The sequence below is a fragment of the Electrophorus electricus genome, chromosome 7 (assembly GCF_041902795.1).
Source record: "Electrophorus electricus isolate QZ-2024a chromosome 7, ASM4190279v1, whole genome shotgun sequence".
Classification (NCBI taxonomy): domain Eukaryota; kingdom Metazoa; phylum Chordata; class Actinopteri; order Gymnotiformes; family Gymnotidae; genus Electrophorus; species Electrophorus electricus.
Window position 1 is genome coordinate 27,767,868 of NC_137503.1, and position 27,593 is coordinate 27,795,460.

Here is a 27,593-nt window from a genome sequence, read left to right on the forward strand (position 1 = left end):
TTGATTTTGCTGATTGTGTCTCTATGCACAGATTGGTCCAGCAGGAAAAACAGAACTTCCTCCCACTGACGGGCCAGCAGACTGTGACCGTGGACCTATCATGCCAGTGCCTCTGGGCATACGGCCTGTTCTCAGCAGATATCGCATAGAGGTACCCCCCCCCCCCCCCCCCCCCAAACACACACACACACACAAACAAGCACTAGCTTATCCTACTGCAAAGGTCACACAGGAAGCACTTAAATGATGTGGTGACAGTTGCTGTCATTACTGATTGTACTGCATATAATGTTTTGTCTTTCTGTGGTGGTTTGGGTCAACTCTGTAGAGAGACTGTGTCTGAATTAACCACTTTGTCACTCTTTAGGTTCTGTTCTGGGGCTTGAGGGAACTGAAGAGAATTAACCTTGCCCAGGTGGACAGACCTCGGGTGGACATTGAATGTGCAGGCAAAGGAGTCCAATCAGCCCTCATTCAGAACTACAAAAAAAATCCAAACTTCAACACTCTGGTGAAGTGGTTTGAAGTGGTGAGTTCTCTTTGATGCACAGTATTGCAATCGCATGTTTGATACTTTTAGATGCCATTTTGGGTTAGTAATTTGGTATTGCTTTATGGCAGGACCTGCCGGAGAATGAGTTGCTCCACCCTCCTCTGAATATCCGAGTGGTGGACTGCAGAGCATTTGGTCGCTACACCCTGGTTGGCTCACATGCTGTGACCAGCCTACGTAAATTTATCTACATACCCCCAAAGCAGGCCAAAGATTGGGCCAATGCAGGTACCAGTCTTCTCAGTGACTGAGGCTGTTTTCCAGAGCTTGTAACATTCCTTTACATTTTCTCTAAATGGTCTATAAAGCTCTTACTCTTCATGAGTTTCTTATAATTTTCTTAACTATTTACAGCATTACCAAAAAATAATTATGGCAAGATGCTAAAAAAAAAACCCCCACATGATTACAGGCTTTTACAAAGGCTAAAAAGGCTATTCCTTTTCCCTTCATCTAATTTTCATTCTTCCCTTCTGTCTCTATTTGTCCTCTTTCTGAATTGTTGGTGGCACTGTCTTGTCCTTGTCTCTGTTGTCACTGGGCATTGACTGCTCAACCAAATGACCCTGCCCACTCCAGCTAGGCTGGCCTATGGCTATATGGCTCTTACCAATGAGACATCCCACTCCCACCTCTACTCCTGCCCCATCTCTCACCCCTCAGGTGACATCGTGGTCAACATGGACCCTGACACCAACATAAAGAAGATGGAGACTGTTGTCAAACTGGATGCTGTGAGTTTCTTTATTAGTGGTTTGAGGTTCAAAACACCTGTACTGTTGGCAGCTCCACAGTGTCAACTTCATGAGTATGTCTACATGTGGAAGTCAGTATCTGAGAAGCTATTTGTGGCCCTATGTAAATATGCTCATTTCATCCTTGTGTTGGTCTATAATTATTTGTTTTGTTTATATTTGTGATTTTATGTTTGTTTCATATGGTCCCTTTTCTGTAGACATCTGATGCTGTTGTTAAAATTGATGTGGTAAGTCACAACTAAAATGCTTTTTTAGATTAAAAAACCATTTTTGTCCCTGAAAGCCTCCCTTATGGGCATCTTCTGTTAATGCGTTAAAGTAGACCATCCATTCAAACCCCTTAAAGCATTTTACTATTCTAATAACAACCATGATGGCCATAAAGAGTTTAAAATTAAAAGGAAAACAATAAAGCCATTTTTATTCTTATAGAACGAGGATGAAAAGAACAAAGAGAAAAAGAAGAAAAAGAAAAAGAAGGGTGAAGAAACAGAAGATGAGGAGCCAGATGAAAGCATGCTGGACTGGTGGTCGAAGTATTTTGCCTCCATAGAGACCATGATGGAGGTGAGAAACTCTGCAATTACTATTCCCTCAGTCCCCAGATACCTTGCCAAGAAAAATTTTTGTTTGAATTCACACCTTTGTATGTAGAATCTGCGAGCCCAGGAAGGGCTCTTTGCAGAGACAGAGGAGCGAGAGGATCTGGAGAATGCAGCAGAAGGCGCAGGTAATCAGTCTGCTTTAGAATGCACAAAAGGAGCCAAGGGGCAATGAGGCAGTGTGAAAGGCATCATACCAGTACTCTTACCTGTTCCTTATTCACTCCTTCTCATCACATGCATTACATATGGGATTAAAGTATATTGCATATGAGATATGATGTCAATCCTAACTGCAGAGATCAGACCTGATGAGGCTCACATGAAAGGCACCAAGACTAAAGAGAAGAGCAAAGCCAGGAGCTTCAAGGACAAGAAGAAGAGCCAAGGCAGTGAGGGGCCAGAGAAGAAAATGCCAAAGTCCAAAGTGGATGAACTTTTGGTCAATGTTTTTTTATACTGCAATATTGATCCTTAGGGCAGAAATGTGCATTATTTAGTAAGTTTTTATTTATCCTGGCTGTGCTTAAAGTACACCACTGTTTTGGTTATACTCAGGTGTACCATAAGGAACTGGAGAGTGAGTTTGATCACTTTGAAGACTGGCTTCACACCTTTAACCTGTACAGAGGAAAAGCAGGAGATGATGATGACACCACAGTTGTGGACGATGACAGGATCGTTGGCCGATTCAAAGTATGAGCCCTGTTGATTTCATCGGTAGTTCAAAGCAAGGCTAACCACTTTTTTTGTGTGTCACTATATTGCCGACCTCTTTCTGTGACCTTTAATCTAGGGGTCACTGTGTATGTACAAGATACCACTATCAGAGGAGTTCACCAGAGAAACTGGATTTGATCCTAATATGGGCATGTTTCAGAGTATACCACACAATGATCCAATCAATGTCCTCGTGAGGATTTATGTTGTCAGGGTGAGATGTTTCTTATTTCACATTATAACCCTAAAACCTTAGTCTAAAATACTCTTACTTAGTGTTTGTCCTTCACCTCCATTTCCACATTGCTGGATTTAATGAGCTAAAAAAATCATCCACAAAACAGAATCTGCTGTTTCTTTTACCAGGCAACAGACCTTCACCCTGCAGACATAAATGGGAAAGCTGACCCCTACATTGTCATCAAGCTGGGGAAATCAGAGATCAAGGACAAAGAAAACTATATCTCTAAGCAGCTGAATCCTGTCTTTGGGAAGTAAGTGTTTAACAGTGTTTTTCTAATGGGTTTCAAATATGAAAGGGAATTGCAACTGGAATACCATCTGAAGTAGTGGTAGTATTATTGGTAGATTTATGCAAGTAGCTTTAGTAGTCTGTTATTTATCCCTGTAAGGAACAGTATCCTTACAATCCAGACAGAGGCAAACAGAATATAAACTGCACTTTTTCCTGAAACTCTTTAAAAAACATGTAAAAATAATACCAACAACAACTATACAGAATAGAACATATAGACTCCTAAGAGCTGGAGAGCTATAGTTGTGATGGTTTCCAGTTCAAGAGACCATCTTCAGCAAACTAAGTGCTAGTGAGAAGACAGTTATATGTTATAGGTTGCTTTGTTTGGTCTTCACATGTCTCTGTTAAAGAAAAATGGGTTAATCTTTTAAAGGTCCTTTGACATGGAGGCTACGTTTCCAATGGACTCAATGCTGACAGTGTCAGTGTATGACTGGGATTTAGTTGGCACTGATGATCTGATTGGAGAGACTAAAGTGGATTTGGAGAATCGTTACTACAGTAAACACAGAGCCACCTGTGGCATCGCGTTCAGCTACTCTCTGTGAGCAGTTATTTGTCCAGCCTCACTGTCTGACACAAATACATGGTTACACCCATGATCTGTAGCCCAAACACCATGTGTCTATTGAATTGTCTGTTTTTGTTTGGCGCATGCAGGCATGGTTATAACATGTGGCGTGATCCACAAAAACCCACCCACATACTTGCTAAACTGTGTAAGGAGGGCAAGGTGGATGGGCCCCATTATGGGCCAGGTGGAAAGGTTAAGGTTTCAAACCGTGTCTTTCTGGGGCCAACAGAAATTGAAGATGAAAATGGTGAGTTGTTTTAAAAAAAATGTAATTCTGAAAATCTATTTCAGTTTGATTACAACAGGTCTAATCTATGAATATCAGTGAAAGGCAATTTTAATAACTTGCGATGACTGCATTGATTAATATCGCTTTATGTGGTGTGTGTATGTGTTTGTGCATATGTGTGCATGTCTGTCTGTGTGTGTGTGTCTGTGTGTGTGTCTGTGTGTGTGTGTGTGTGTGTGTGTGTGTGTGTGTGTGTGTGTGTGTGTGTGTGTGTGTGTGTGTGAATGCTCTGCAGGTTTTAAGAAACAGACAGAAGAACATTTGGCTCTAACTGTGTTGAAGCACTGGGAGGAGATTCCTCGAGTAGGCTGCAAACTTGTCCCAGAGCACGTCGAAACCAGACCTCTCCTCAACCCTGATAAACCAGGCATAGAGCAGGTAAGGTCAGATCACTCACAGTTTTTTGCAATTTAATACATGAACCTTTAAAAGAGATTCTTTACAGAAAACATCAAACCTATGTGTTCCTCAAAATGATGCAGGTATGACAGGTATTTCAAAAAGAACCTCATGAACTAAGCCTCGTTAAAATGTAATTGTTTCTCACTAATTGTTATAAATGAAACTGGACAGGGACGAATTGAGATGTGGGTGGACATGTTCCCATTGGACGTACCTGCCCCAGGACCAGCCATAGATATATCACCACGTAAACCAAAGAGGTGGGTTTTACCCTTTTATGGGAATAGAGAGCTGATGTTGCTGATGATTTATCTGGTAGGAAAGTAATACTGATTAGAAATACTGAATACTCATGCACTTGCCGCATCTTATGAAGTAGTACTTCTCATCATACTATTGCTGATATTGCTGTCTTTTGGATTTAAAATGAAACTTTCAATGTTATGAATGTTTTTTTTTTCCTTATATGTTTTTGCCAAAAGGACATCAGAAATACTGACACAGAGACAGATATCATGCTTCATCTCTCTATTTTACCTTTTCATAAGATTCCTTTCTTTCTTTTTTCTAACTCATAATATTTTCTGATACATAGTTTAGTCAGAGAAGCGTATAAGATGACCACATGTCCTCCCCTTCTCGCCCCTCCCCCACCGCCTCACCAGATATGAGCTCAGGGTGATAATATGGAATACTGACGAGGTAATACTGGAAGACGATGATTACTTCACAGGGGAAAAGTCCAGTGACATTTTTGTCAGGGGGTAGGTATGGGCAGGTGTGTGACACACATGGGTGGTCTTGTTAATCATGTATTTTTGTTTTGTTTGTTTCCTTTCCCTTGTTTTGTCTTTGTTTTTATTTTTGTGCGTGTCTTGTTTGGCCTTGTTATGTCTGCGTTTCGTCTGCGTTATTGCTGTGCTGTCTAGATTTGAGCTCCGTGTTATTGTTTGGAACACTGATGACGTAGTTCTACAAGACGATGCTTTCATGACAGGAGAGAAGATGTCTGACATCTATGTCAGGGGGTAAAATGACTCCATTGCATGGCTTGTCTTCTCTGCCAGTGCTTACCATTAGCCAGCACCTTATTAAAAAGAACGAAAGTTACTTAAGCCTGTCCTTCTGCTCCTGTTCCAGTCATGGCAAAATAAATACCTCTGCCATATGGGACCATAGCATTAAAACAACTGCTAAAATATTATTACATGTTGACTAATGAATGATTACCCAGTAATATTATAAGCATGAGGCTAAGATCAACCATTTAGTAGTTTATATACATTTTACCTTCTAGATATTTGATTAAATGCTATGGTTTTGGTTTCTCATTAAAATTCAACAGAAGGGCACTAAATGCCACGGGATTTGAAAATGTTTCCCTGATAATGCATGAAAGCCTTAAACATGACTGTTTGCATGGCAACAACTACATAAACTGCTTAAACTGCATTGATTTCTAGCAATTGATTTATAAGCATAATAAATATATAAATGTCTTACAAAATGTGTTCTAACTGTAGACTGTAAAACTCTAGCATTTTCTATAAAACCTACATTGGTTTTGAAGGAGATTACCTAACTATGCATTGTCAAGCTGTCATGCATTTTCTTGTACTGAATCACTGCCGCTTCCTTACCAAGGCTAGGGTTGCTGTGTTGGTGCTTATACGTGGAACAGACAATGTACTACAGAAATATATGGGTCTTGTTGGCAAATGAAATCTTTAGATCAACTCAGCCAATAGAGAGTAACCAACAGAACTGCTTGGATTCCAGTTCAAGTGCTTTCAGGTGTCTGGCAATAAAGCCAAGGAGGTTTTTGCATCTCTCAATGACAATTATGAAAGAGTGTCAAGTACATTATGAAAGAAAGATAAGCCATATGACTAAAATGAGCAGCTTTAATAATGTGAATAATGGTCATCAGTGTCATCCTTGAATTTGCAATATCTTTAATGTGAGCAGGTCACAGAGGGCACATTATGCTCAGAAATACTGAGAGATATTACTTAAATTCCCCTTTTCTTTCCATTTTTACATTCCAAGTAGGTGTTAATAATATTAGTATTTACAGGTTAGTACACATTAACCTATAATAGTACAGTTGTCTAATTGTGCTATAGTAATCTAAGTAATAATTACATATGCAATCAGTTTTCACCAGCTTGCTTTTTAAATAAATTCATTACTCCTTTACTGTAAATACATGTATTAATAATGCTAGCATCCTAGCACTTATTGCATGAGACGTAACATTAGGTAGCATTAGCAGCTGTGTGTATTCGCTGTACTAGGTTCTAGTCATGAGAAGGAGGCATTTAAATTAATTTCACTATTTACATTACAGCAAGAATCACAAGATCCCAATATTTGTTGCTATATTGAAAGCAGGTTCATCATATGCAATAAATAAGCTGGCTTGCCACAGGTTTTATAGGCCTGTGCTAATTCTTAAATAAGTTCGAGTGAGGGAAGGTCAAGCATTTGTGGTCTTATGTGTGAAGTATCACAGTGTGACTGTTTTAAAGTAAAATGTGTGGGTAACCACTCCAAATGGCCTCCCTGCCCAGCTGGCTGAAAGGGCAACAGGAGGATAAACAGGACACAGATGTGCACTACCACTCTCTGACCGGGGAGGGCAACTTCAACTGGCGGTTTGTGTTTCCCTTCGACTATCTCATGGCTGAGGAGAAAATTGTCATCTCCAAGAGAGAGTCCTTGTTTTCCTGGGATGAGACTGAGTACAAGATCCCTGCACGCCTCACCCTCCAAGTATGGGATGCTGACCACTTCTCCGCCGATGATTTCTTGGGTATGATAAACCCCCTTTTGTATTATAGGGTCTTTCATACTACAAGCATTTTTTATGATTCAGTGCTATGATCTCATATAGACATTGTGGTGTACTTTGGGAAATTGGTGAAAATCAGTTTTTCAGTTCCTTTAAAGCTGGTAGAATGTCATGCAGTGAGAAAGGTGTTGTGAGTGTAAGAAGTTGTATGCATTTATATGTCAAAGGGGCCTTATTGTCCTCCATGTTCGTCTTAGGATTATCTCCAGCACCATGTGGCTTTTATTGACATGCAACATTTTGTTCCAGCATTAAAAGATAGATGGTTTCTCACAGGTGCAATTGAGTTGGATCTGAACCGGTTTCTTCGTGGGGCAAAAACAGCAAAGCAGTGCTCCATTGACATGGTGCTTAACGAACAGGATCTGCCCACAATATCAATCTTCAAACAGAAGAGGGTGAAGGGTTGGTGGCCTTTTGTGGCCCGAGATGAGAATGATGAACTACAGCTTACGGTGAGGCCTGAACACCTTTCACCATATGAGATTTCCTTCAAAAATATGTTCCTAGCACACAAAACCCCCTGACAGCTTTAAATTATAGCGCTGCTACCATGCATAGACTGCCTGAGTGTATAGTCCAAGTATGCCAATGTACAAGCCCAAACTACTCTTATCATTAGTAATAATTCTCTTAATAGGGCAAAGTGGAGGCAGAGCTCCATCTAATGACAGCAGAGGAAGCAGAGAAAAATCCTGTTGGCCTTGGAAGGAATGAGCCAGACCCACTGGAGAAACCAAAGTAAGATATTTAGCACACACACACACACACACACACACACACACACACACACACACACACACACACACACACACACACACACACACACACAAACATACACAAGCATATCTTAGAAACAAACACAATTGTTTACTTATATTCCCCATCTTTAAAGTGACAGTGTACTCTCAGAATAATATTAGGCATAGTGGTGCTTTGCATTGATCCCTAAAGAAGTCACAGAACACCTTATTATAGTTGGACTGTATTCAGCATTCCCATTTCCAATCCATCTTCACAAAAAGATAATCATAAAGCATAGGCACCCTCTTCCATGCAGGACAAACAGCCCTCCCACTATCTTGTTAACTTTTCCTCTTTCTAACATTCCCACTCTCCATCATCATTTCCTTCCTTCTTCCGTGTGGCTCCCCTGCCCCTGCCTACCCTCACCTGTTCATCTCCTCCACTCTTGAATACACTCCTGTTCTGGAAAAAAAAGTCGTCCGGACACCAGTCTCGTGTGGTTTATGAACCCTCTGAAGTCCATTCGCTACTTCATTTGGCACAACTACCGCTGGCTGATTGTGAAGACTGTGGTCCTGCTGCTCTTCCTCCTGCTTCTCGGCCTCTTCCTCTACTCCATCCCTGGATATCTGGTCAAGAAACTACTGGGGGCGTGAGCAGAGAGGGCAGGACCCTCGGTAGCCCTCCCTTATACCCTCCTTTGTCCAATCCCCACCCCTTCCACGCCTTCTGTGCTTAGAGCAACATTTAACCACTCCACAAGCTCACATTTTATTAAGAAGAACTGTGTCTGTTTAAATTTGACTGGCCCAAGATAGGAAATGAGGAGTACAGCAGATTGCAAGTTGCTAGTTATGCATTCAGGCATCCTGTCTCACCCTCTCTGTCACTGGGCATTCCTATTTTATCTTAACTTTTTTTTGATGGTCTGATTTGTCAAGTTATAAATTTTTCTCTTGAGATTTGGGGCAGTGTTTGAAATATATACCTGTAAACATCTTTTTTTTTTTTGATCACTGTCTTCTTTAATACAATTTGGTCCGTTAGTGTTCTATATCATTATAATTATATATCTCAAAAGATATATAATTAAGGGTCAAGATCAAGGGTCAGGGATATACTTACTGTCTTGCACTCATCCAACATTTACTAAGTAGCGGAGAAAAACATGATTAATTAAATTAATCCTCCATGTCTTTAATAATGACTGTAGCCTACCACTAACCACTAACATGCTTTGCTTCTCTCTCCCACACGCTACCCATCCCCCTTCTCCATCTCTACAACTCACCTCATTATCCCCACTACAACCAGCCGGCCCGACACTACCTTCCTCTGGTTCCTGAGCCCACTGAAGGCCATCCGCTACCTAGTGTGCAACCGCTATAAATGGCTCATTATCAAAATAGTCCTGGCCCTGTTGCTGCTGATCATGGTGGGCCTCTTCCTCTACAGCATGCCTGGCTATCTGGTCAAGAAGCTACTGGGAGCCTGAGGGGGGTGCTCAAATGGCTGATACTGAAACAAAGGGAGAGAGGTCATCTTATTTAACTCCTCCTCCTCAGAAGAGTCTATCTGCAAAGCTTGTTTTTCATTTTTCAGAACTGATGCTGCTTGATGCGTTTTGTAAACAATTTTCCTTTCGGGAAGGTTCACTAACCCACACTATTGCATACCTACCATATTTTTTCAAATGTTTCACATTCCTGAATACTTTTCCAATTCTTAAACTGTGCTTATATCTCAGTTAGACATGTCTTTTTTTCTGGATTTATCTGTGTAATACCATTCAATAAGAGGTGAAGAAATAAATTCGATCTTTAATACATTATTACAATATTGTATGACCTGTTTGAGATCCCATCTTTATTGTTAATGTACAAACCTGAATGCAGTTGATTTGCATGCAACAATGTCTTTAAACAAAGTTATCATAAACTTTAAATAGAACATGCTAAAAATAAAGTTGCAAGCTTTTCATGTACATGAGAATTTGATGTTTTAATTACGTTGATGATTGCATTTTCATTCTATATCCTCTAGTATGTTGAGGGAGTGAGGAGAGGTGGCAAATTCTTCTTCCAGCATCTAGAATTTTAACACATTTGTATATTTATCTCCTTCTTAGTGTACTTTGTTTGCTGTGCCCAACTCTACACTGTAGTTTTGTACTTGCTTGCTTTTTTTCCATAAGAAATTTGTGTTTTGTGTGATGTCTACTGACCAACAAATTTGATAACTAACTTGATTGCACTGAATCCAATTTATTTATATCATAGGGGGTGTATTTATAATTCTTGTTTACCAGTATGAAGCATTTAGGTATTGATTGATTTATTTTTGTCTGTATGAAGACTGAATAAACTCGTTAAAAATAAAGACACTTGCATGTTTTACTGCCTCTGGTGGTGTTTGTTGTGTGGGTGCGACGCCTGGGTAATCCAGTGTCCTTTTCCACTCCACAGTCGGCCTACCACCATCTTGTCGTGGTTGTTCAATCCAGTGCGGGTGGCGTTTATCCTCGCTTGGAGGCAGTATAAATTTGCTTGTCTTGTGGTGATAATCATTCTCACAGGGATAATATTCCTGGGCCTGTCGATCTTTTCTATTCCATCTGCACTTAGTCAGAAGTTTATCAACATTATAAGATTATATTGTATTATATTGCATTGGCTTGTAAAATGTGCACCATTCTCTATGGTTGTCAAATACATGCTTATTAAAATTATTTAATCCGTTTGTTTTAAGAGTCAAAATACTTTATTTGACCGTGTGTGTGTGTGTGTACACACACACACACACACACACACACACACGCACATACACACAGAGAGAGCGAGAGAGAGAGAGAGAGAGTGTGAGTGAGAGATAAGGTGTATAACATAAATTCAACCTAGCTCTTCAAGCAGATACCTAAAGCATATATAAGTATAATTACTTAGCTTGTACAGCTAAATGATGGACCTCTGTTCAAAATGTATTTTCTCCTTGAAAACTACATAATCTTTGCTGCCTTTACAGTGCCACACCCTCAAGCATTTGCAGTAAGTTTCAAGCATTTGTCAGACAGTCCTAAAGCAACTTACGTATTTATCAGTAGATAGCATGTGTAACTTCCTGGGAATCAAACTCTTGATGCTGGTATTGGTGGTATTTATCAGCTCTACTAAGTAAAATCTAAGTACGCGAGAAAAAAAGACATGACCACAGATGGATGAGGATCATTTTATTATTTTTAATATGAAAAATACACAAAAAAGTGAGAATTTCGAATTGCGATTAAACAAGGACAACTCACGTCATGTGTTTTACGTTTGGGCGCACGGTCACTGTGAAGCGCAATATGTGGCTAGTTATCATTGGAACTCGACGAATTATACTTGTCTAGTGAGATTGTCACCTCTACGCCACCGTAACTCTATCGCTGCTAAAAACTACACGTCGGGCTCCCATTGGCTCCTATTGGCTCCAGAACGCGGAGCGCCAATCAGTGCGGGCCACGGTGAGGTTCTGTGCCTGTCTGATGTGACCGGCTATGGTACATGTTCAGCAGTGTTTGGTTTGTGAGCCCAAGTATTACTCGTATTGCATAGCCAAAAAAACCTTTGAGGCCGGGTCCTGGAAAGAACAATGCGAGCTTTACTGAGTAAGAGCAAACTTATTAAAAATGTATTTCTGTTTAACGTCGGCTGATTAGTTAGTTAGCTAGCTAGTTAACACTGTTGCGGGAAAAGATGGATGAAATGGATAGCTGAGCTATAGCTGTAGATCTCCAGCTGGTGCGAAAATAGCTAATGCCTGGTTTGATGGCTCGATAGTTAATCATGTGTGCTATAGGATACCTAGCTATCTACGCTAAATCACGTTTCGTATTAACAGGCTAAAATCCCGAGGAATAATTTAACGTTAGCTAATGCCTCTAGCTACGTAACTATATATAGTTATCTAGCTCCCTAGCTAGGATAGCTAACCTACAAGCAATGCATTATTTAGCGCTGCTCTTGCTAACTAGCTAGCTAACTTGTGTGAGCCTGTGTATTTTGAAATTTAGCTAGCCATATAAACATAAGCGCAACTATAAATATTTGGTAGCATTTCGCTAGTGGTGAAATTGCCAGCTACCTGGCTAGATCCACTTACATTTATTGCAATTTTATTATCTGCTCCAGGTCTTTAAACATTGGCTACTGATCTTTAGAATTGTTTAGGTAGGCTATAATCATATGAATGTTAAAACAAAATTGGCTACGTATTAGTCTTAAGGTCTGTTTCTCTCTGTTCGTTTTGTGAACGATTTCTGTTAGGGCTTTCTTCAAACTGGATGTGCATTAGTTGTGAGCGCTTATTGACTACTACTGGACAGTTAACTAGTTACAGCAGTGTTGGGCTAAGGCACTTCCACGCAAATATTCGCTTGTTTGTATTCAGCCGCATCTTATTTGATGCATTTGAGATCTGTTTTCTCTTTTGCGTACAAGTCGCTTCTGTAGTTTATAAGTAAAATGTAACTATCGAGGTTTCCCTTTCTTAACTTGCATTTATATGCTTATCTGGAATGACTATGTACACTAATGGATTTACTGTGTTAGAAGCATACATTTTGAAAGCATGGGTTAAAATCACTATCTTAAGTTATTACCTAAATTACCTGTAACTTGGATTCATTGCTGAGTTCTCTGAGCTGGCACTAACTTAACTTCACTGTCACAGGTGTGTTGGCATGTTCCCTGACTGTCCTGGCTGTCCATGGGCTCTACTCTACCAGTGATGTGATTGAGCTCAGTCCTTCAAACTTCAACAAGGAGGTTCTGCAGAGTGATAATCTGTGGCTGGTAGAGTTTTATGCCCCCTGGTGAGTTAGAAAGGATGGTATTTGTTTTTACAAGATCGCCCATTCCATCTAGTCATAAGTCATACACAACTGTTAATGCAAGCAAGTGTGCAATTGGTAATATGCAAGTAAAGGATGAATAAAGTAGTGTTGGCCAAATGTCACATCATGTAGTTTCAGAAGCCATGGAAAAATAATTGTGATGACTCTGTAATTGTATAATAACTGCAAATTACAAGTGAACTGTTTAAAGATATTAAAAGCCTTAATGCTTTATGTACTTCTTTGAGAATAGTTGTTTATTTTAACAGGTGTGGGCACTGCCAGAACTTGGCCCCAGAATGGAAGAAAGCAGCTACAGCCTTGAAGGTGCACTTTGAATCTTCACAGGATTTTAGTGGCATTGATTTATCTAGCATTTTTTTTCCTCCTTGGTTTTATTGTCTATGTTCCCATGTATAAGACTGAAATGACAATTAATGAAATGGATTTGGTCAAATCGGTTCATAGTTCAGTTCATAATGAGTTCATAAAGCCCCATTCTGTTTTATTCTGTTCAATTCTCTTCTGGTACATTTTCAAGACACTACAAAATTCCTATTGGTTTGTATAGATAAGTATGTGGAAATTAAAACCGATTGATTGGCCAATATCTAGGACCCCAATTTAGCCTAGTTTCTTCATGCTTCTTGTATCTAGGTTGTACAGTTTAATCACATGCATTTACACTTGGTAGTCAAATACACCACTGTTTATACAGAGTAAAATTAGATTGCTGTATAATGTGACATTTTGTTGTCAAATGTGGCTCGAAGGGACAAATATGCTTGAGAAAACAAATTTCTTTGAGGTTAATCTTTATGCCCAAGAATGGCTAGAGAGTTAAGTGTAGACTGTCAGTCAGGTGACGGCACAACACTTATCATTAGAGCTTGTTTTAGGTTGCACTTGTGGTGCTGAAATTGTAGCTGTATTAGAGATTGTGATATTGTTTAAAAAAAAAAAAAAGTTTATCAAGGCTGTTGGGTGTAAAATTATTGCATTACTCTTATCTGTTCTTGCTGTGCATTGCCATTGGTTCATATGGCCATATTGCATTAATAGTTAGTTTGAAATGGAGCGCTACGTAAAACAATGTGAAAGCACATGATGGTCTGGCTAGTTTGGAAACTGTTGCATGGTGTTACTCATTTTCCACATTTTCTTGGTGGTGAGGTAATGGTACATTGAATTGTTTATTGTAACTCAACAGGGTGTTGTTAAAGTGGGAGCTGTGGATGCAGACCAGCACAAGTCACTGGGGGGACAGTATGGAGTCCGTGGCTTTCCAACCATCAAGGTGTTTGGAGCCAACAAACACAAGCCTGAGGAATACCAAGGTACAAATGTCCCACACATCTTTACCCCTTTGTAACTGGTCACTGCACTGTGGATCTCAGATGAACAGAATAGACGTGTGAATACAGGTACCTGAGATTGTGAAGCCTTTTGCCTGCAGGTGGACGCACCAGCCAGGCAATTGTAGATGGGGCTTTGAATGCTTTGCGCTCTCTGGTCAAAGAAAGGCTGAGTGGAAAGACAGGAGGCTCTGACTACAACAGACAGGTAAACTCTGCTGAATCCACAGCCAAAGGCCATGGTAGTGTCTGTTCTTTGGAATTTCCGTTATTTGATTTCATTTCTTGTATTTCTGTGCTGGTTTCAGAGTTCTGGAGGCAGCAGTGGGGGAAGTAAGAAAGATGTGGTAGAGCTAACTGATGATAACTTTGACCGTCTGGTCTTGGACAGTGATGATATTTGGATGGTGGAATTCTTTGCACCATGGTGTGGCCATTGCAAGAAGTAAGTCTAAAATTTTGATAAAGCTAAATTCTGTAACATGTTCAAATCATGTGAATGTAATTGCTCTAAAATTATGGTACTGAATTTTTAACCTTGATCTTAGTTTTTAACTTCTGACCTTTTTAGTCTTGAGCCTGAATGGGCAGCTGCTGCATCCCAGGTCAAAGAGCAGACCAATGGTAGAGTGAAGCTGGGGGCCGTTGACGCCACTGAGCATCAGGTCCTGGCAAGCCGATATGGGGTGAGTCTGCTACACACCAACATCATTTATCCCCTTATTGACCCTCTGTAAAATACTCTTATACTTACTTTTTTCCTAAGGGCTACTTTAAAGATCATAAACTGCTTTGTGTGATTTTCAGAAGTTTTGTACTTGATTGATGATACTAGATTTTACCTAATTTGTAGATCAGAGGATTCCCCACCATTAAGATCTTCCGTAAAGGAGAGGAGCCAGAGGACTACCAGGGTGGACGCACCCGTTCTGACCTGGTTACCCGTGCCTTGGACCTGTACTCGGACAATGCCCCTCCTCCTCAAATGCTGGAGGTCTGTTTAAGTACTTGGTCTCCACCTTTTTGGATCAAATACTTTTGTTTACATTAAAGTGTTTGGAGAAAGTGGGGGAGAATGTTTAAAGTGTCCATTGATTTTCAGATTCTGAATGAGGACATCTTAAAGAAGACTTGTGATGACCATCAGTTGTGTGTGATTGCTGTGTTGCCTCATATTCTAGACACTGGTATGACTGATGGTCATGGTAATTTTGCAGGCTGAACTGACTGTTCAGCTTTAGTTGCTGAAAACAAATTTTAGCAGTTAGCCACCTGTACATTGTTTTAATTAGAATATAGAAGCAAAGCTTCATCCATTCCTTTTATTACAAATCTTGAAAGCAGCAACCCTATTTCTTTGTGCTTGCAGGTGCGGCTGGCAGGAATGCCTATCTAGAAACCATGATGCTTATGGCTGAGAAGTACAAGAAGAAGATGTGGGGGTCAGTGTTTTGTGATGCATATAATGGTCAAAAGGTTATCTTATAGGAGTTTAATCTTGAGGGCAATTTGCTAGCATGAACTTTTTAAAAATGCATGCTTTTTATGACTGTGTCTACCCCTTATCCTGTAGTTGGTTATGGACTGAAGCTGGAGCTCAGATGGAACTGGAGGCATCTCTGGGGATTGGGGGTTTTGGCTACCCTGCCATGGCAGCTATTAATGCTCGCAAGATGAAGTTTGCTCTTCTAAAGGGCTCATTCAGTGAGACAGGGATTCACGAGTTTTTAAGGTGGTTTTTTGTTTTTTTTTTTTGGTTTTTTTTTAACAGTTTCTCCTCTGATAATTGACTAATTGGTGAAAAGGTTTTGAATATCCTTTTTATTTTATTTTTCTTTCTTTACCCTACCCTAGGGATCTCTCAGTTGGGCGTGGGTCAACTGCTACAGTAGGAGGTGGGGCTTTGCCGAAGATCCATACTGTTGAGCCATGGGATGGGAAAGATGGAGTCGTAAGTAGCTTTGGCTACAGTTTGCAATCAAGCCCTCTCCTTTTCCACCTTTCTTATCCTTTTTGCCATCTGTCACATCTTGTAAAGAATGTCAGACTAGACTTGCTCTCCTCTATCTCTCTCCCTCAGCTTCCTGAGCTGGATGACATTGACCTGAGCGATGTTGAACTGGATGATTTTGAGAAGGATGAATTATGAGTTTTCTGGCTGGAGCACCTGGTGTAATATGGTATAGTGTAGCCCACACAGATCCTACCCATGACCCTCCTCTCCTGTGGATGAGGGGAAGACTGGGACATTGTTACTGTACACCCTTGAAACAAAGACTTGTGTTGCTTTTATCTTCTCTACAATGGTTTGTATGAGATGATTTGAGATTTAAAATCATGGTTAAACTGGCGTTGTCTTATAGGCAGTCTTTTTTATTTGAAAGGCTGGCTGAGCTCTCACAATAAGGATAGTGAGAAGCAATAAACGCCCCTTTTCTCTGTATCCCCCCCCCCCAAACACACACACACAATACACTGCTGGAAATTCAGATACATGTTTCTCAGTTCCAGTTAAATGACACCCAGAATATTTTCCCCCAGCCCCATGTCTTTTAGGAGCATCCATTCCTCACTGACTGAAACAGAATAGACCAGAGGAGATCTATTATATGACATATGGGATTTGCTTGTCTTTCTAAAGAGTTTGCCAAGGAGAGAAAGCTATGTTACTGGATATTACCATTTAATGGTTTTGTCCTTAACTTTAAAACATTTTCTTCCTTGTATGAGGATTTTCTCTTAAGATGAATTTTGCCCTGTTGATTTCACCTCCCCTTTAATGTGACTTTGTTTTTAAAACTTTTTCAGAAGGAAGTTAATGAGTCAGTATCCCAGCTTTACAATGTGTTTGTGTTGGACAGAAAGTCATGTGGGAACTGTGTAGATTTTTCTTACACAACTTTGTTTTGACATGGATTTTGTTATGAAAATAAAAAAAACGCCAATTAACCGACTGGGATTTATTATGAACATTAAAAACCAGTACTGTACTAGAACAAGTTTATTTTGCAGCTGCATCTCACTGCTTCAGGTTGCATGTTATGCTGTTAACTAATAGTGCATGAATGAATTACTATTATGCCATACACACAAATGCAACATTTCAACTGAAAGCTGCTGTCCTGTATAAGGTGATGTATGTACCTCACAGTATGGCTGGATAGTCCATTGTTAATCACACAGAGAGCAATTTGTTTGTTTTCTTTTTTTCCCCCCCCATTTACTGCACTTCTACACTTTAAATACCTGTCATGTTATATAACCACTGAAAGTTACCCATGAATCTGATGAATTCAATACAAATGCTAGTTTTGGCAATTCACCATTTGATGAAGCATTAATGTATTTGCAAATATCTTAAGCTATGAATATACATAAGCTGGCAAAGATCATAATTTCTCCAAAGACAGAAATGTAAGTTCTAAACAAGTCCGTTACAAGACCAAACACTGAAATATTTACCTCGCTACTTAAATGTATGCAGTTTAAATTCCTGAAGCCCATCAGTTGTACTTGCACACCTGTACGTCATTGGAACTTTTGTATTCAGCTAGTCTGTCATGCAACTCGTACTTAGTGTGTCTTATTCTTGTGTCCTTGTATTGAGTTTAAATTTAAGCCTAATGACAGAAAAGCTGTCTTTTGGTGATATGCCTTTACTTTAAGTAATGCCCGTAAGGCATTTTTACGGCAGTGTTCTCTGATCTAAAAATGTACCATTTACAGCATGTAGGCTTTATAAACTGAGCTTGCTAATATAACCACAAAACTTGATATTCTCTAATGTTATTTACTATTTTGAAAGTCAAGGGGTCAGACCAAGATACAGGGCTATAGCCCTCTCCCATCTTATGGGGAGGCTCAGACTATGGAATGAAACAAGATGAGAGCAACAGATGTGAGTTCAAGATGACTTGCATGATGCTGATCAGTATTGTTATTGTGTGCATCTATTACTCAGATCTACAGTGGTCCAAATTGATCTGTTACTTAAATGTAGCCTATGATTTGTAAGTATCATAAGGTTTCCAAGTCTTCGATTGTGTGGGTGTGTAGTGTGACATCCAAGTGCTGCCACTTGGCTGCTTTCAGAACTGGCGTGAGGTGCTCTGGTCAGACTGCAGTAGTCTGACGATAGACGGGTCGCTTTTGGCACCTTTAATGAACTCCTCCAGGGAAAGTCTCCCTGTAGTATGACAGAGGCAAATGGGGGTTAGTGATTTTATAACCAGATTGGCTGAATTCCCACACTCACAGGAACAAAGGCGACATGCACTGGATTTTACACTGGTAATAACTGATAATTTTTCAGTTTTCAATAACAAGCTTATCTGACACTGAAGTTTACTTTGAGGACTTGGTGAGGAATTAATTTTATTGTTAAGCAGCGAATAAAAGTTGAGAAAAACTCACCATCATTGTCGGTGTCCATTTGTCTGAAGATCTTATCGGTGCGTTTCTCTGGTGTTGACTCATCCTCTGGCATCTTCATCACTGATGATACCATTTTGTAAATTGCCTGTTGTTATGAACCACAACACATCAATGGACTGGGTATTGATCAATTTCATTTTTGTACTGTTGCCTATTCAGTCATTTCAGTTTTGAGCATTTTTTTCTGTGGAATAGTCTCTGAATATCATTAACAATCCAATGAAAGTCAACAGCTTTTTTCTTTACTAGCAGTCAACTAAGCCTGTTTTTGGCATGGCCATATGGCCTGTGGAACTCAATTGGGGAGATCTGTTTATTCAGGCAGACTATAGTGCCAAATATTCAACTGAGCCAATAATGATATGGAACATGTGAGTTTTGTAACTATGACTTAGAGAGCAAATACGGAAGCACAAAAACAAGAATTAAATAAACAAAAAGTAATGGTAAAGAGATAACAAATTTCAGAGATAGTTACATTTCTGGGGAAAGGAAGAAAAATAATAGATGTCTCTTTTCCATAAGCTGTTTAATAACTTAATAATAATATATTAATTATTAGTAAGAAATGGGTTTTTTTAAATACTTGCGTGGACTCAACCCGGAATTAACGTAGTAAGATTTTTGTTATAAATGTGATAATTGTTATTGTGGGTAAATAGAATTTCTAGCTCATGTTACTGGTGCTCTTCTTTCACCTGTACTATCTCCAACATCTCTGCTCGGCTGATGTATCCATTCCCATCCAGGTCATACATGCTGAAGGCCCAGCGAAGCTTCTGCTCCAGGCCCCCACGGGATGTCACGCTCAGTGCAATAATGAACTCTCGAAAGTCGATGGTGGTATCGCCATTGGTGTCAAACGTGCGAAAAACATGCTCTGCAAACTTGGAAGCGTCACCATATGGAAAGAAGTTGGCATAGATTTTCTTGAACTCATCAACAGTTAAGTGGCCAGTAGGGCAATCTTTGAGGAAGCCCCGGTACCATTCCTGTAGCTCATGGTCTGTGAATTCTGTGTTTTCCCGCAGGTCATTCAGAACCTCAGGGCGCAGTTTGCTGTTCTGTTTACCCATGTTGTAACCCTCCTGCAGACTGTTCTAGAATCTCTCTTCTGGATCACCTGGGTTCTCTTTCTGGCCCTAAACAAAGGTACATTGTAAAAAAAAAAAAAAAAAAAAAAAAAAGATTCTGTCAGATGTTGGTCCTGTTTTTTAGTATGCCCATTGTCATACAAATGATTTTTGTCTTTTATTTGTCTCCTACCAGAAGAGGATTTGGCCAGATGGGAAACGTTTTACCCTTAGTGAGATGAGGGAGTGGAGTCTAGTATCCATGGATACCATTTAAAACCTTATTAAGGTGAGAATTTATTGATTTCTTGATGGTGGGGGGTTAACGGCCATCTGGGAATCTTGGAGACAGAGAGAACTCTTACAAAAGGTCATGTCTGACTCTAAATAACCTTGGAAACCATCAAGACTGTTACCAGCCACATAAGAAGGTGGCTACATTTTGGTCTGTATAGGTACATTTAAGTGTCAGGTGGTTTAGGGTGTCATTTTGCTTAGCAATATGTTACCATTCTATATTCAAATATATAACCCTGTGTGTCAGAAAAGGAAAGATACTTAGATACTAAATTACAAAAACCTCTGATGAAACAACACCGCAAAAAATTTAATTACCCAGCGGATCATATTATTTATACACTAGCTTACCATCCACCTTGTCAATCTTTGAAGGGTAAGTTCACTCTAAATGGAGGAAAAACACTAAAGGATAGGGGAAACATTCAAATTAATCTCACCATTCCCTCATGCCACTGTAATTTCATGATGATGCAGGGCTTCTGCATCTTTCAGCGTTTGCAATACGTGCCACCTTGGCTATTTAGGGCCTAACAAGCAGCACTCTAGAGGTTAAATTGCAACAAGCAACCTTATTTCCCAATGATGTGAAACCAAATGAGGCAAAAAAAAAGCATGTTTCATAAGCATCAGGAAAGAAATGTTTAAACAGCATACTTTAAATGCATTATATGGACACCGTGTGAAAGGCAAGGTGTCAGGGCCTGTCAAAATTTAATGATGGGTTATATAATTTAGCTACACCTTCCACTTAACCCATAAAAGCTTTATTGTCCTGAAAGAGAAATGTCCATGTGTACTCTTCGCTGTCCTCCCTTCTTGCTATGTTTGTCTCTCATCCTTAATGTGTCACTCATTTACAATTTTCTGTAATCAGATTTGAATCAATCATGTGCTGTTGCCATGGCTCTTCAAGTCAGTAATGGATTGGTACAACAACAAAAAAACAAGGCTAGGTACAGCCCGCCATTTTGCTGTTTTGTCATCTTTGTTATTTCTAAAATGGAGCACATGTGGAGCTAACAGCCAATAGAAATTGCTACTCCTACTAAAAATGACTCCTTTGCCCTTTACAGCTCATGAGCTTGACTCTGTTTCTTATCCTTTGATGAATCAGGATTGTTTGCACTGTAATACAGCATTAAAGGATGGCATCCCAAAGGCTGGATTCCCAGCATTCATATTTTTCATAGCATCCATGTCTTCTACAGCCAATGTTTCACTCTGTCTGCCATTTAAGCAAGATGGTCACTCATAACTACTCCATTGACTCGTAATGTGTAACTGCAGACATGCTCCTTGCCAACTCAGGGACAGATAAAAACATGGGTGCAGTTTTAAGTTCCCTTTCCACTTCTCTCCCACACTCACCCAGCCACCAGAGACCCTGTCCAAGCTGACAAACAAAAATGCAAGTAAATAAACATGCAGTGACATGAAACAAATATATACTGCTGTTACCAGGAAGGGTCCCCACAGGTCCTATTTAAATGAAAATAAAAATGTCACAGTAATGGTACAAATACAGAGCTCAAACTTGCGCAGATGTATTTTTGATGAACAGATGCCAAAATTAAGCTCTGTATAAGCTGAGACAGTAACTCAAAAAATATTAAGAGTTTTTGAAATGCTTTTTAAAACACAAAAGTGTGTGGAGAATCTAATCATTATTATAGAACATCTATTCATGTCTGTAAATCTAGTCAATAATGCTGAACAAACCCAGTTTTTTATAAGACCTAGTACAGATGTATCTCTGACTCTCAGTTGGAGCAGTACATGCTGTATGTTCTCCTTCAGAAGCAATCTGCCAGGATTTCCCAGGATTCTGCAGGGCCCTTCATGTCCTATTTTATTCAGTTGATTTCACAGTGGTTGTCTTCGCATGAACAATTCAAGACGCAAGCTATGAAAAGTTACCTCCCTCAGAATCAGTTTGGAAATTCTGTGTGGAAGTTCAGCTATGTAGCTACCTCGAGGTTTCAGCAGGCAAGAGAAAAATAAAGCAAAGTTACTTACCAACCAAAAACAAAACATGTTGTTTTTCTTAACAGTAATTTTGCATCTTACAAAAACTAAGAATGTTTTTAAGAAAAGCAATGTTTTTTTTATTATTTATTAGGGACTAACTGTCTTTTCCTATTGTTGATGCATGTTTGAGATTTTTGTTGAATGACAATTTTGATTACACTGACCCTTGTGGTCTAGGCTTTTCTGCATCTCTCTAGTCTAAATAATCTGTTATTATCTGTAATCCTTGGTCAAAATGCAAATATGGATAAATATTCTACCATGAATCCGCTCAAACTCTCTTTAGTATTATACTCACCACTACGGTGTTAAAACTGTCTCCTGTGCAGATTGGGTTGCTAGTCCAGTCTCCCGTGTACACTGACTAACGATGTTTATGTAACACCGCTGCAATACAGGTCAGGCTGCCTCTTCTCTTTTCACAGCAGCCCACATTTCCAATGCCTAGGTGTCCTCCGTGTTATTCTGGCTAATGGGAATGTTCTTTTGTACCATACTACCAGGTTGCCCACACCAGCCTACTGCGTCAGTCAAGACTATGCTTTAATAGACAGTTTCAAACCTGCTTTACTACCAGCTCCCTTTTAAAGTGACATGTTTACACATCTTGCAAACCTGTTTCTTCCCTACTTCTGTACTGACTATGGAACCTACTTCTGAACATTTCTGTCCTTCCACATAGGTACATATATACACTACAAGTGTGCTCTGAGAGCCACACCGTGTGGGTTTGAACACGTCAACTGTCTCAGTTCAATTCTCCAGGTGGCAGTCCAGTGGCAGGTTATCATGCCTGACTCATCATGCATTAAACATCAACCCCATTAACCTCTTTGTGTTTGGGTCTGTGTGGGCCTCATTAAGTCCCCATCTCCAAAAAGAGTATAACCCAAATCCACCCTGACAGGTGTCAAAAGATCAGCAGGATAGAAATCCAGTGCCTTTCTCCTGCTCCACTGAACCATAAGATGACACTAAAACAAACAGCTTTTGTGCTCAGCCATCAGAGAATTCTGGGTATTTTTCCCAGAATAGATGGTTGTTAATAGCGTCAGAAGGTCATTTGATACATTTCCCATTGACTGCTACAGACAAATGGAATTTAATGAAAGAAAAAAAAAATACAAATGTATTGTTCATGTTGCTTGTATTTATGAGGGCTGCATAAAACTGCAAACTTATTTGCCTTAAATAGCTCTGAGGCTAAGGAAACACAGCTCAGGTATGTATGCTGTAAGGTTGACTCCGTGACGCTACAGGGCCTTAACTGAAAATATGAACAATTGACTATTTACTCTTGTTTGTGAGGACATGCTGTGACCCCGAGGTGAACGAAGAACAACAGCATTTAGTGACAAAACAAATAATGACCAGAGACAAGGTGTATTTTTATAGAATAAAATGCTTTGTTACAAGAGCACAAATTTTAAAGCATGTTTATTTTAGTTTGATGGAGCTACTGTTATGATTTTTTTTCCACCGAGAAGTAAAGGTGGTGACTCAGTCACTGATATTTGTAGACAAATAGTTAAATCAAAAGACTTTCACCCTGCGTTCTTTCATGAACATATTTCACTGTCATCATCTTTTATAACATGATAATCTCCTGGACAACCACAAAAATGTATGTGAATTCGATAGTTTGTGGACAAATACATTCATGCCACACCTACCACCACCCATCGCTCTGCCAAACAGTTAGAGATGAGGAAAAAAAGGTACGAAGGGTTTGCGTAACATGCGGGCTTTTCATAGTTGGTTCGTAATGCCATTATTTAGGAAATTTGCGTTATTTTTTAAGTATACAGTAATAACGAACTGTACCGCATGGTAGGATTTTGGTATGTAGTTTAACATACAATTAACACCCAGCCTATAGTTTTTAACAATAGCTTAACTGAGATCTCAACTCACCGTGAAGAAGTGTTAAGAAGCAAAGGACCCCGGTTGTTTGACCCAAAAGGATTGGTCCGTTTGGTTACGTTAAATGGGAGTGTCCTCGCTAAACCTTCAGCAGTTGCGCTAATGGAAAAAAGTAGTAGTTTAAACACTACACGACTTTTAAAGTGGGATGTTTGCAAAAGTATCCATTAATCTACGTATCTTATCGCACGATATTCAAAAAGATGATCTGACAGCACATCTGTATCTTTAATTCTTCAGATGAGAAAGTCGACTCCATCATTTCTCAAACAAATGCTTGAAACATCATCATTTAGGCTACCAGGAGATCTGACACCCTAGAGCTCCTTGCGCCGTTGTTAATGGGCACGTCCAAGACTATTTGCAGGGGGAGAAGTTTAAGATGTTCAAATATTTTAACATTTTTCTACTTGTTTATTAAGATTTTCTTCACGAATATGTTTGCATTAGAACATATACGGATAGCAAATACAGTTTGTTCCTAAGAACAGCATAAGTTATTTACCGACATTTTCAGGTAATTTAAATAAAACAACCGATGGAAACGCATGGTTCGGTCCCAACACTCTTCGGTGTATCTGGCAGCTGTCGTGACTACGGAAAGAACGTTTCAGCGGGGAAAGAAGTGGTTTTCTTACCACAATAAATACCTTTTGAAAATAATTTAAATAAGGAAAGCTTCCTGCGCTTAACAATTCCTCTTATTTTGTATTGAGTTCTTTTTTCATTTTTCTCCAGGACAAATTACTTTTCTTAAACTTTTAATTTGTAAATAAATTTTGAAGACAGTAAATTATGATTCTGAAAGCATTGGCGTTTTTGTAGCTCAGCAGAGGGCAGTAGTTGTAGGCAGCTTGGGGAAAGTGGTCAGGGACACTCTCTGAGAGAGAGAGAGAGAGAGAGAGAGAGAGAGAGAGAGAGAGAGAGAAAGAGAGAAAGAGAGAGAGAGAGAGAGAGAGAGAGAGAGATTAACTATTAGGAACCTGCGTTATCAGGGGATCTTTAGCGGTGAAATGGGCAATGGAACACTTGAACACTCAACATCAGCACTGAAGACTGTTTGCTCTGAATGTAATTCAGTTCACTTTTATTTATGTACATGTCTATATATGCATATTTAAATGCACATAGCAGATGAGCACACATTTCTGTGTGACTTTGCTTAGCTAAATAGAGAGATTAGCAAAACGTTCCCCATGTGTACATAACACATCACATGCTTTGTGCAGGGCCTTCATTTTTCTGAATTTGAATTTTCTGAGAAGCTCCACTAGGAGGCATTACATGTTGCCTTAACTGCTGGATCCATTAGGGCAGACTAGTGAAACAGACTAGTGTTTTTGTTTTTTGTTTTCATCTGAAAACTGCTCCAGGCAGACTCACCTTCTGCCTTATTCAGCATATTCACTAGTACTTTGCTGTTTTTCTTCATTTATGCACTTTAAGTCCTTTTTTGAAACTTTATGTACAAAGTGCCCAGTGTCTCAAATTATTCAAACATTGGCTATATTAAGCCTACTTCACAGACCAAAAGAAAAGGATAAAACTTTAACTAATTTCTTACCAAAGCGATTTATTTTTTATTAACTTTTATTCAGTTAATTTTTTTAGAGACTATCATCAAGCTGCAATAAATTGTACTTGAAATACCACAGATTAAGGACATGATCTGATACATTTTAAGGACATATTTTGGCACAGTTCAAAAACACAGACTGCCGCTACAAGATACCCACCACCTGGACTGACCAGGCAGTGCAAGCATTACATATTAGCTTGAAAATGATTAGGTGTAGTCTAGTACATGAACTACATATTCAAACATGAAATACGTGGGTCATGTTTATTTCATACTGTACTTTGTAGTTTTCATGTAGCTAGAAAAAAATGTTATGCAATGTATCTCTAACAATATATCAACAATTTTACAACTACCTTGTTCCTACAATGTATGAGGGATACTTCATTTTTTCAGGTATATTTTATAGGTGTACTGTAGAGTATTATCTATCTGTTAGCATCCACAGTTCATCATCCACCCTCTACACAGTTCATTACTTGTCAGTTTTTGACCATAGGAACACTGGGGACCTGATTGTTTAGGTTTTTGTTTGCTTGTTTGTTTGTTTGTTTGTTTGTTTGTTTGTTTGTTTTGTTAGAAGACCATTCTAATTTAATCTGGTTGTCAGTGTTGAGGTGCATCAGTTTCTAATAAAGTAATGTGTGTGTGTGTGTGTGTGTTCGTTTACGTATTTATAGCTATTAATACTAGTTCACATAAAGATTGAATTTTCCTTAAAAGAACAAGAGAAAACCCAGCCCCCTAATATCCTGTTTAAGGGGAAAAAAAACAGATTAATCTGCATTTACCACTATTATGGGTACCTCAACAAAATTATTGTTGTTACAAAAATAGGTTAATGAAAACAACACAGTTCACATAAAAAGAAAATGTCTCTTTAAAATTGGAGTAAAAAGGGAAAAAAATACTAATAGAATTAAATATTTGTCTAATTGGAAAGCTATATCAGCTGCAACTTTGGAAGTTTAGCATTATTGATTTTTGTTTCTGCATTTGTTTTTAAAACCACAGCTGTTGGATCATTGTTGCTAAACAGATTGCAAGAAACTGTCATCATTTTTCAACATCCAGTAGGCTAACAGTACAAAGTTTGGAATTATTTGTTCATCATGCACAATCTATTAGAATCAAAGTCAAGTTTATTACATAAATGTTAAACACAGAGTTATGCTCAAAATTCCTGGTTAAATAATAAAATAATTTAGCACTACTAGTATAAAAATAAATAAATAAATAAATAGATAAATAAATTAAAAAATAAAAATACATTTTCAAATGCTCACAGTAATAGAGTTTTAAGAACATACTTGTCTTATTTGAAATTAAGTTCATATGTACAATAATTCAAGTTCACATCTGAATGATTACAGGATTTTGTACTATGTACTTGAACAATCTGCTTAGGTAGCTAATCAACATTTGATTTTTACATGGTAATCATTTAAATGACAAGAAGGTGATTAGAATGGAACTCTGACCACTGCTGTTTTTATCTTTATGGCATACAGAATACATAGAGTACAGATCACTACCCATGCCACACAAGGGACACATATATACATGCACGAACATGCACGAACATGCACACACACAATCATAAATGGATCTTTAACCCACAATATATAAAGAGGTTTAATGTGCCCATATTTTCTATGTAACTATACTTTTCAGATCCAGTTCATGAAGCTTAGCATGGGGCATCTTAGAAATGTCTCTAGTGTGGACTCACCTCTCTTCTCCATTCCTGCTGTATTTGGGTTATTTCCTGGTATTTTTGAGCTAGTTTGTATATACAATTTATTTTCATTTAAGGCAATTATCTTATGCTTTTTTCCAGAAAGACAATACAATTATGATTGAATACAACATGAGGGTTAAGCACATTGTTAGTGGCCTAACAATGGCAACCTGCTGGTGTGGGGCTTGAATAGACAACCTTCCAATTACTAGTCAAGTACCTTAGTCACTGAGCTACCACTGCAACAAGC

At 39.0% G+C, this 27,593-nt stretch overlaps 3 protein-coding genes across 15 annotated transcripts in view; 2 read left to right on the forward strand and 1 right to left on the reverse strand.

Moving 5' to 3' along the window:
• otofa (otoferlin a) overlaps positions 1–10,429 on the forward strand; it is a 53,048-nt gene extending 42,619 nt beyond the window's left edge. For 2 of the 12 annotated variants that reach the window (XM_026999020.3, XM_026999029.3), the window contains 20 exons: positions 32–151; positions 368–529; positions 622–781; positions 1,133–1,287; positions 1,509–1,538; positions 1,744–1,878; positions 1,966–2,041; positions 2,213–2,355; positions 2,472–2,609; positions 2,710–2,847; positions 3,000–3,127; positions 3,545–3,715; positions 3,832–3,992; positions 4,270–4,412; positions 4,608–4,696; positions 5,102–5,200; positions 7,010–7,251; positions 7,567–7,745; positions 7,931–8,031; positions 9,352–10,429. In XM_026999020.3, coding sequence (XP_026854821.2) covers positions 32–151; positions 368–529; positions 622–781; positions 1,133–1,287; positions 1,509–1,538; positions 1,744–1,878; positions 1,966–2,041; positions 2,213–2,355; positions 2,472–2,609; positions 2,710–2,847; positions 3,000–3,127; positions 3,545–3,715; positions 3,832–3,992; positions 4,270–4,412; positions 4,608–4,696; positions 5,102–5,200; positions 7,010–7,251; positions 7,567–7,745; positions 7,931–8,031; positions 9,352–9,532 — 2,751 coding nt within the window. In that variant the 3' untranslated portion in view covers positions 9,533–10,429. Of the gene's footprint in view, positions 1–31; positions 152–367; positions 530–621; positions 782–1,132; positions 1,288–1,508; positions 1,539–1,743; positions 1,879–1,965; positions 2,042–2,212; positions 2,356–2,471; positions 2,610–2,709; positions 2,848–2,999; positions 3,128–3,544; positions 3,716–3,831; positions 3,993–4,269; positions 4,413–4,607; positions 4,697–5,101; positions 5,201–5,365; positions 6,979–7,009; positions 7,252–7,566; positions 7,746–7,930; positions 8,032–8,512 lie in introns of those variants that run through there. The other 10 variants (XM_035524669.2, XM_026999028.3, XM_026999021.3 and 7 more) reach the window with 8 other exon arrangements.
• A 1,096-nt stretch (positions 10,430–11,525) lies between these two features.
• Positions 11,526–17,214, forward strand: pdia6 (protein disulfide isomerase family A, member 6). Its single transcript, XM_026998956.3, has 13 exons — positions 11,526–11,683; positions 12,748–12,889; positions 13,180–13,237; positions 14,121–14,247; positions 14,367–14,473; positions 14,574–14,710; positions 14,837–14,951; positions 15,119–15,259; positions 15,368–15,452; positions 15,635–15,707; positions 15,839–15,997; positions 16,120–16,216; positions 16,346–17,214. The coding sequence occupies exons 1-13, from the start codon at positions 11,668–11,670 to the stop codon at positions 16,412–16,414; spliced, it is 1,326 nt and encodes a 441-aa protein (XP_026854757.2). The 5' UTR covers positions 11,526–11,667; the 3' UTR covers positions 16,415–17,214.
• Positions 17,215–17,251: 37 nt separating this feature from the next.
• On the reverse strand, positions 17,252–24,335 carry hpcal1 (hippocalcin-like 1). Of its 2 annotated transcripts, none has more exons than XM_026998953.3 (4): positions 24,015–24,335; positions 19,398–19,841; positions 18,679–18,784; positions 17,252–18,451 (listed from the first exon to the last, which is right to left on the reverse strand). In XM_026998953.3, the coding sequence occupies exons 2-4, from the start codon at positions 19,773–19,775 to the stop codon at positions 18,354–18,356; spliced, it is 582 nt and encodes a 193-aa protein (XP_026854754.1). In that variant the 5' UTR covers positions 19,776–19,841; positions 24,015–24,335; the 3' UTR covers positions 17,252–18,353. The 2 variants fall into 2 exon arrangements, with proteins under 2 accessions (XP_026854754.1, XP_026854755.1); XM_026998954.3 differs by lacking the exon at positions 24,015–24,335 and adding an exon at positions 22,399–22,765.
• Positions 24,336–27,593: the final 3,258 nt, after the last annotated feature.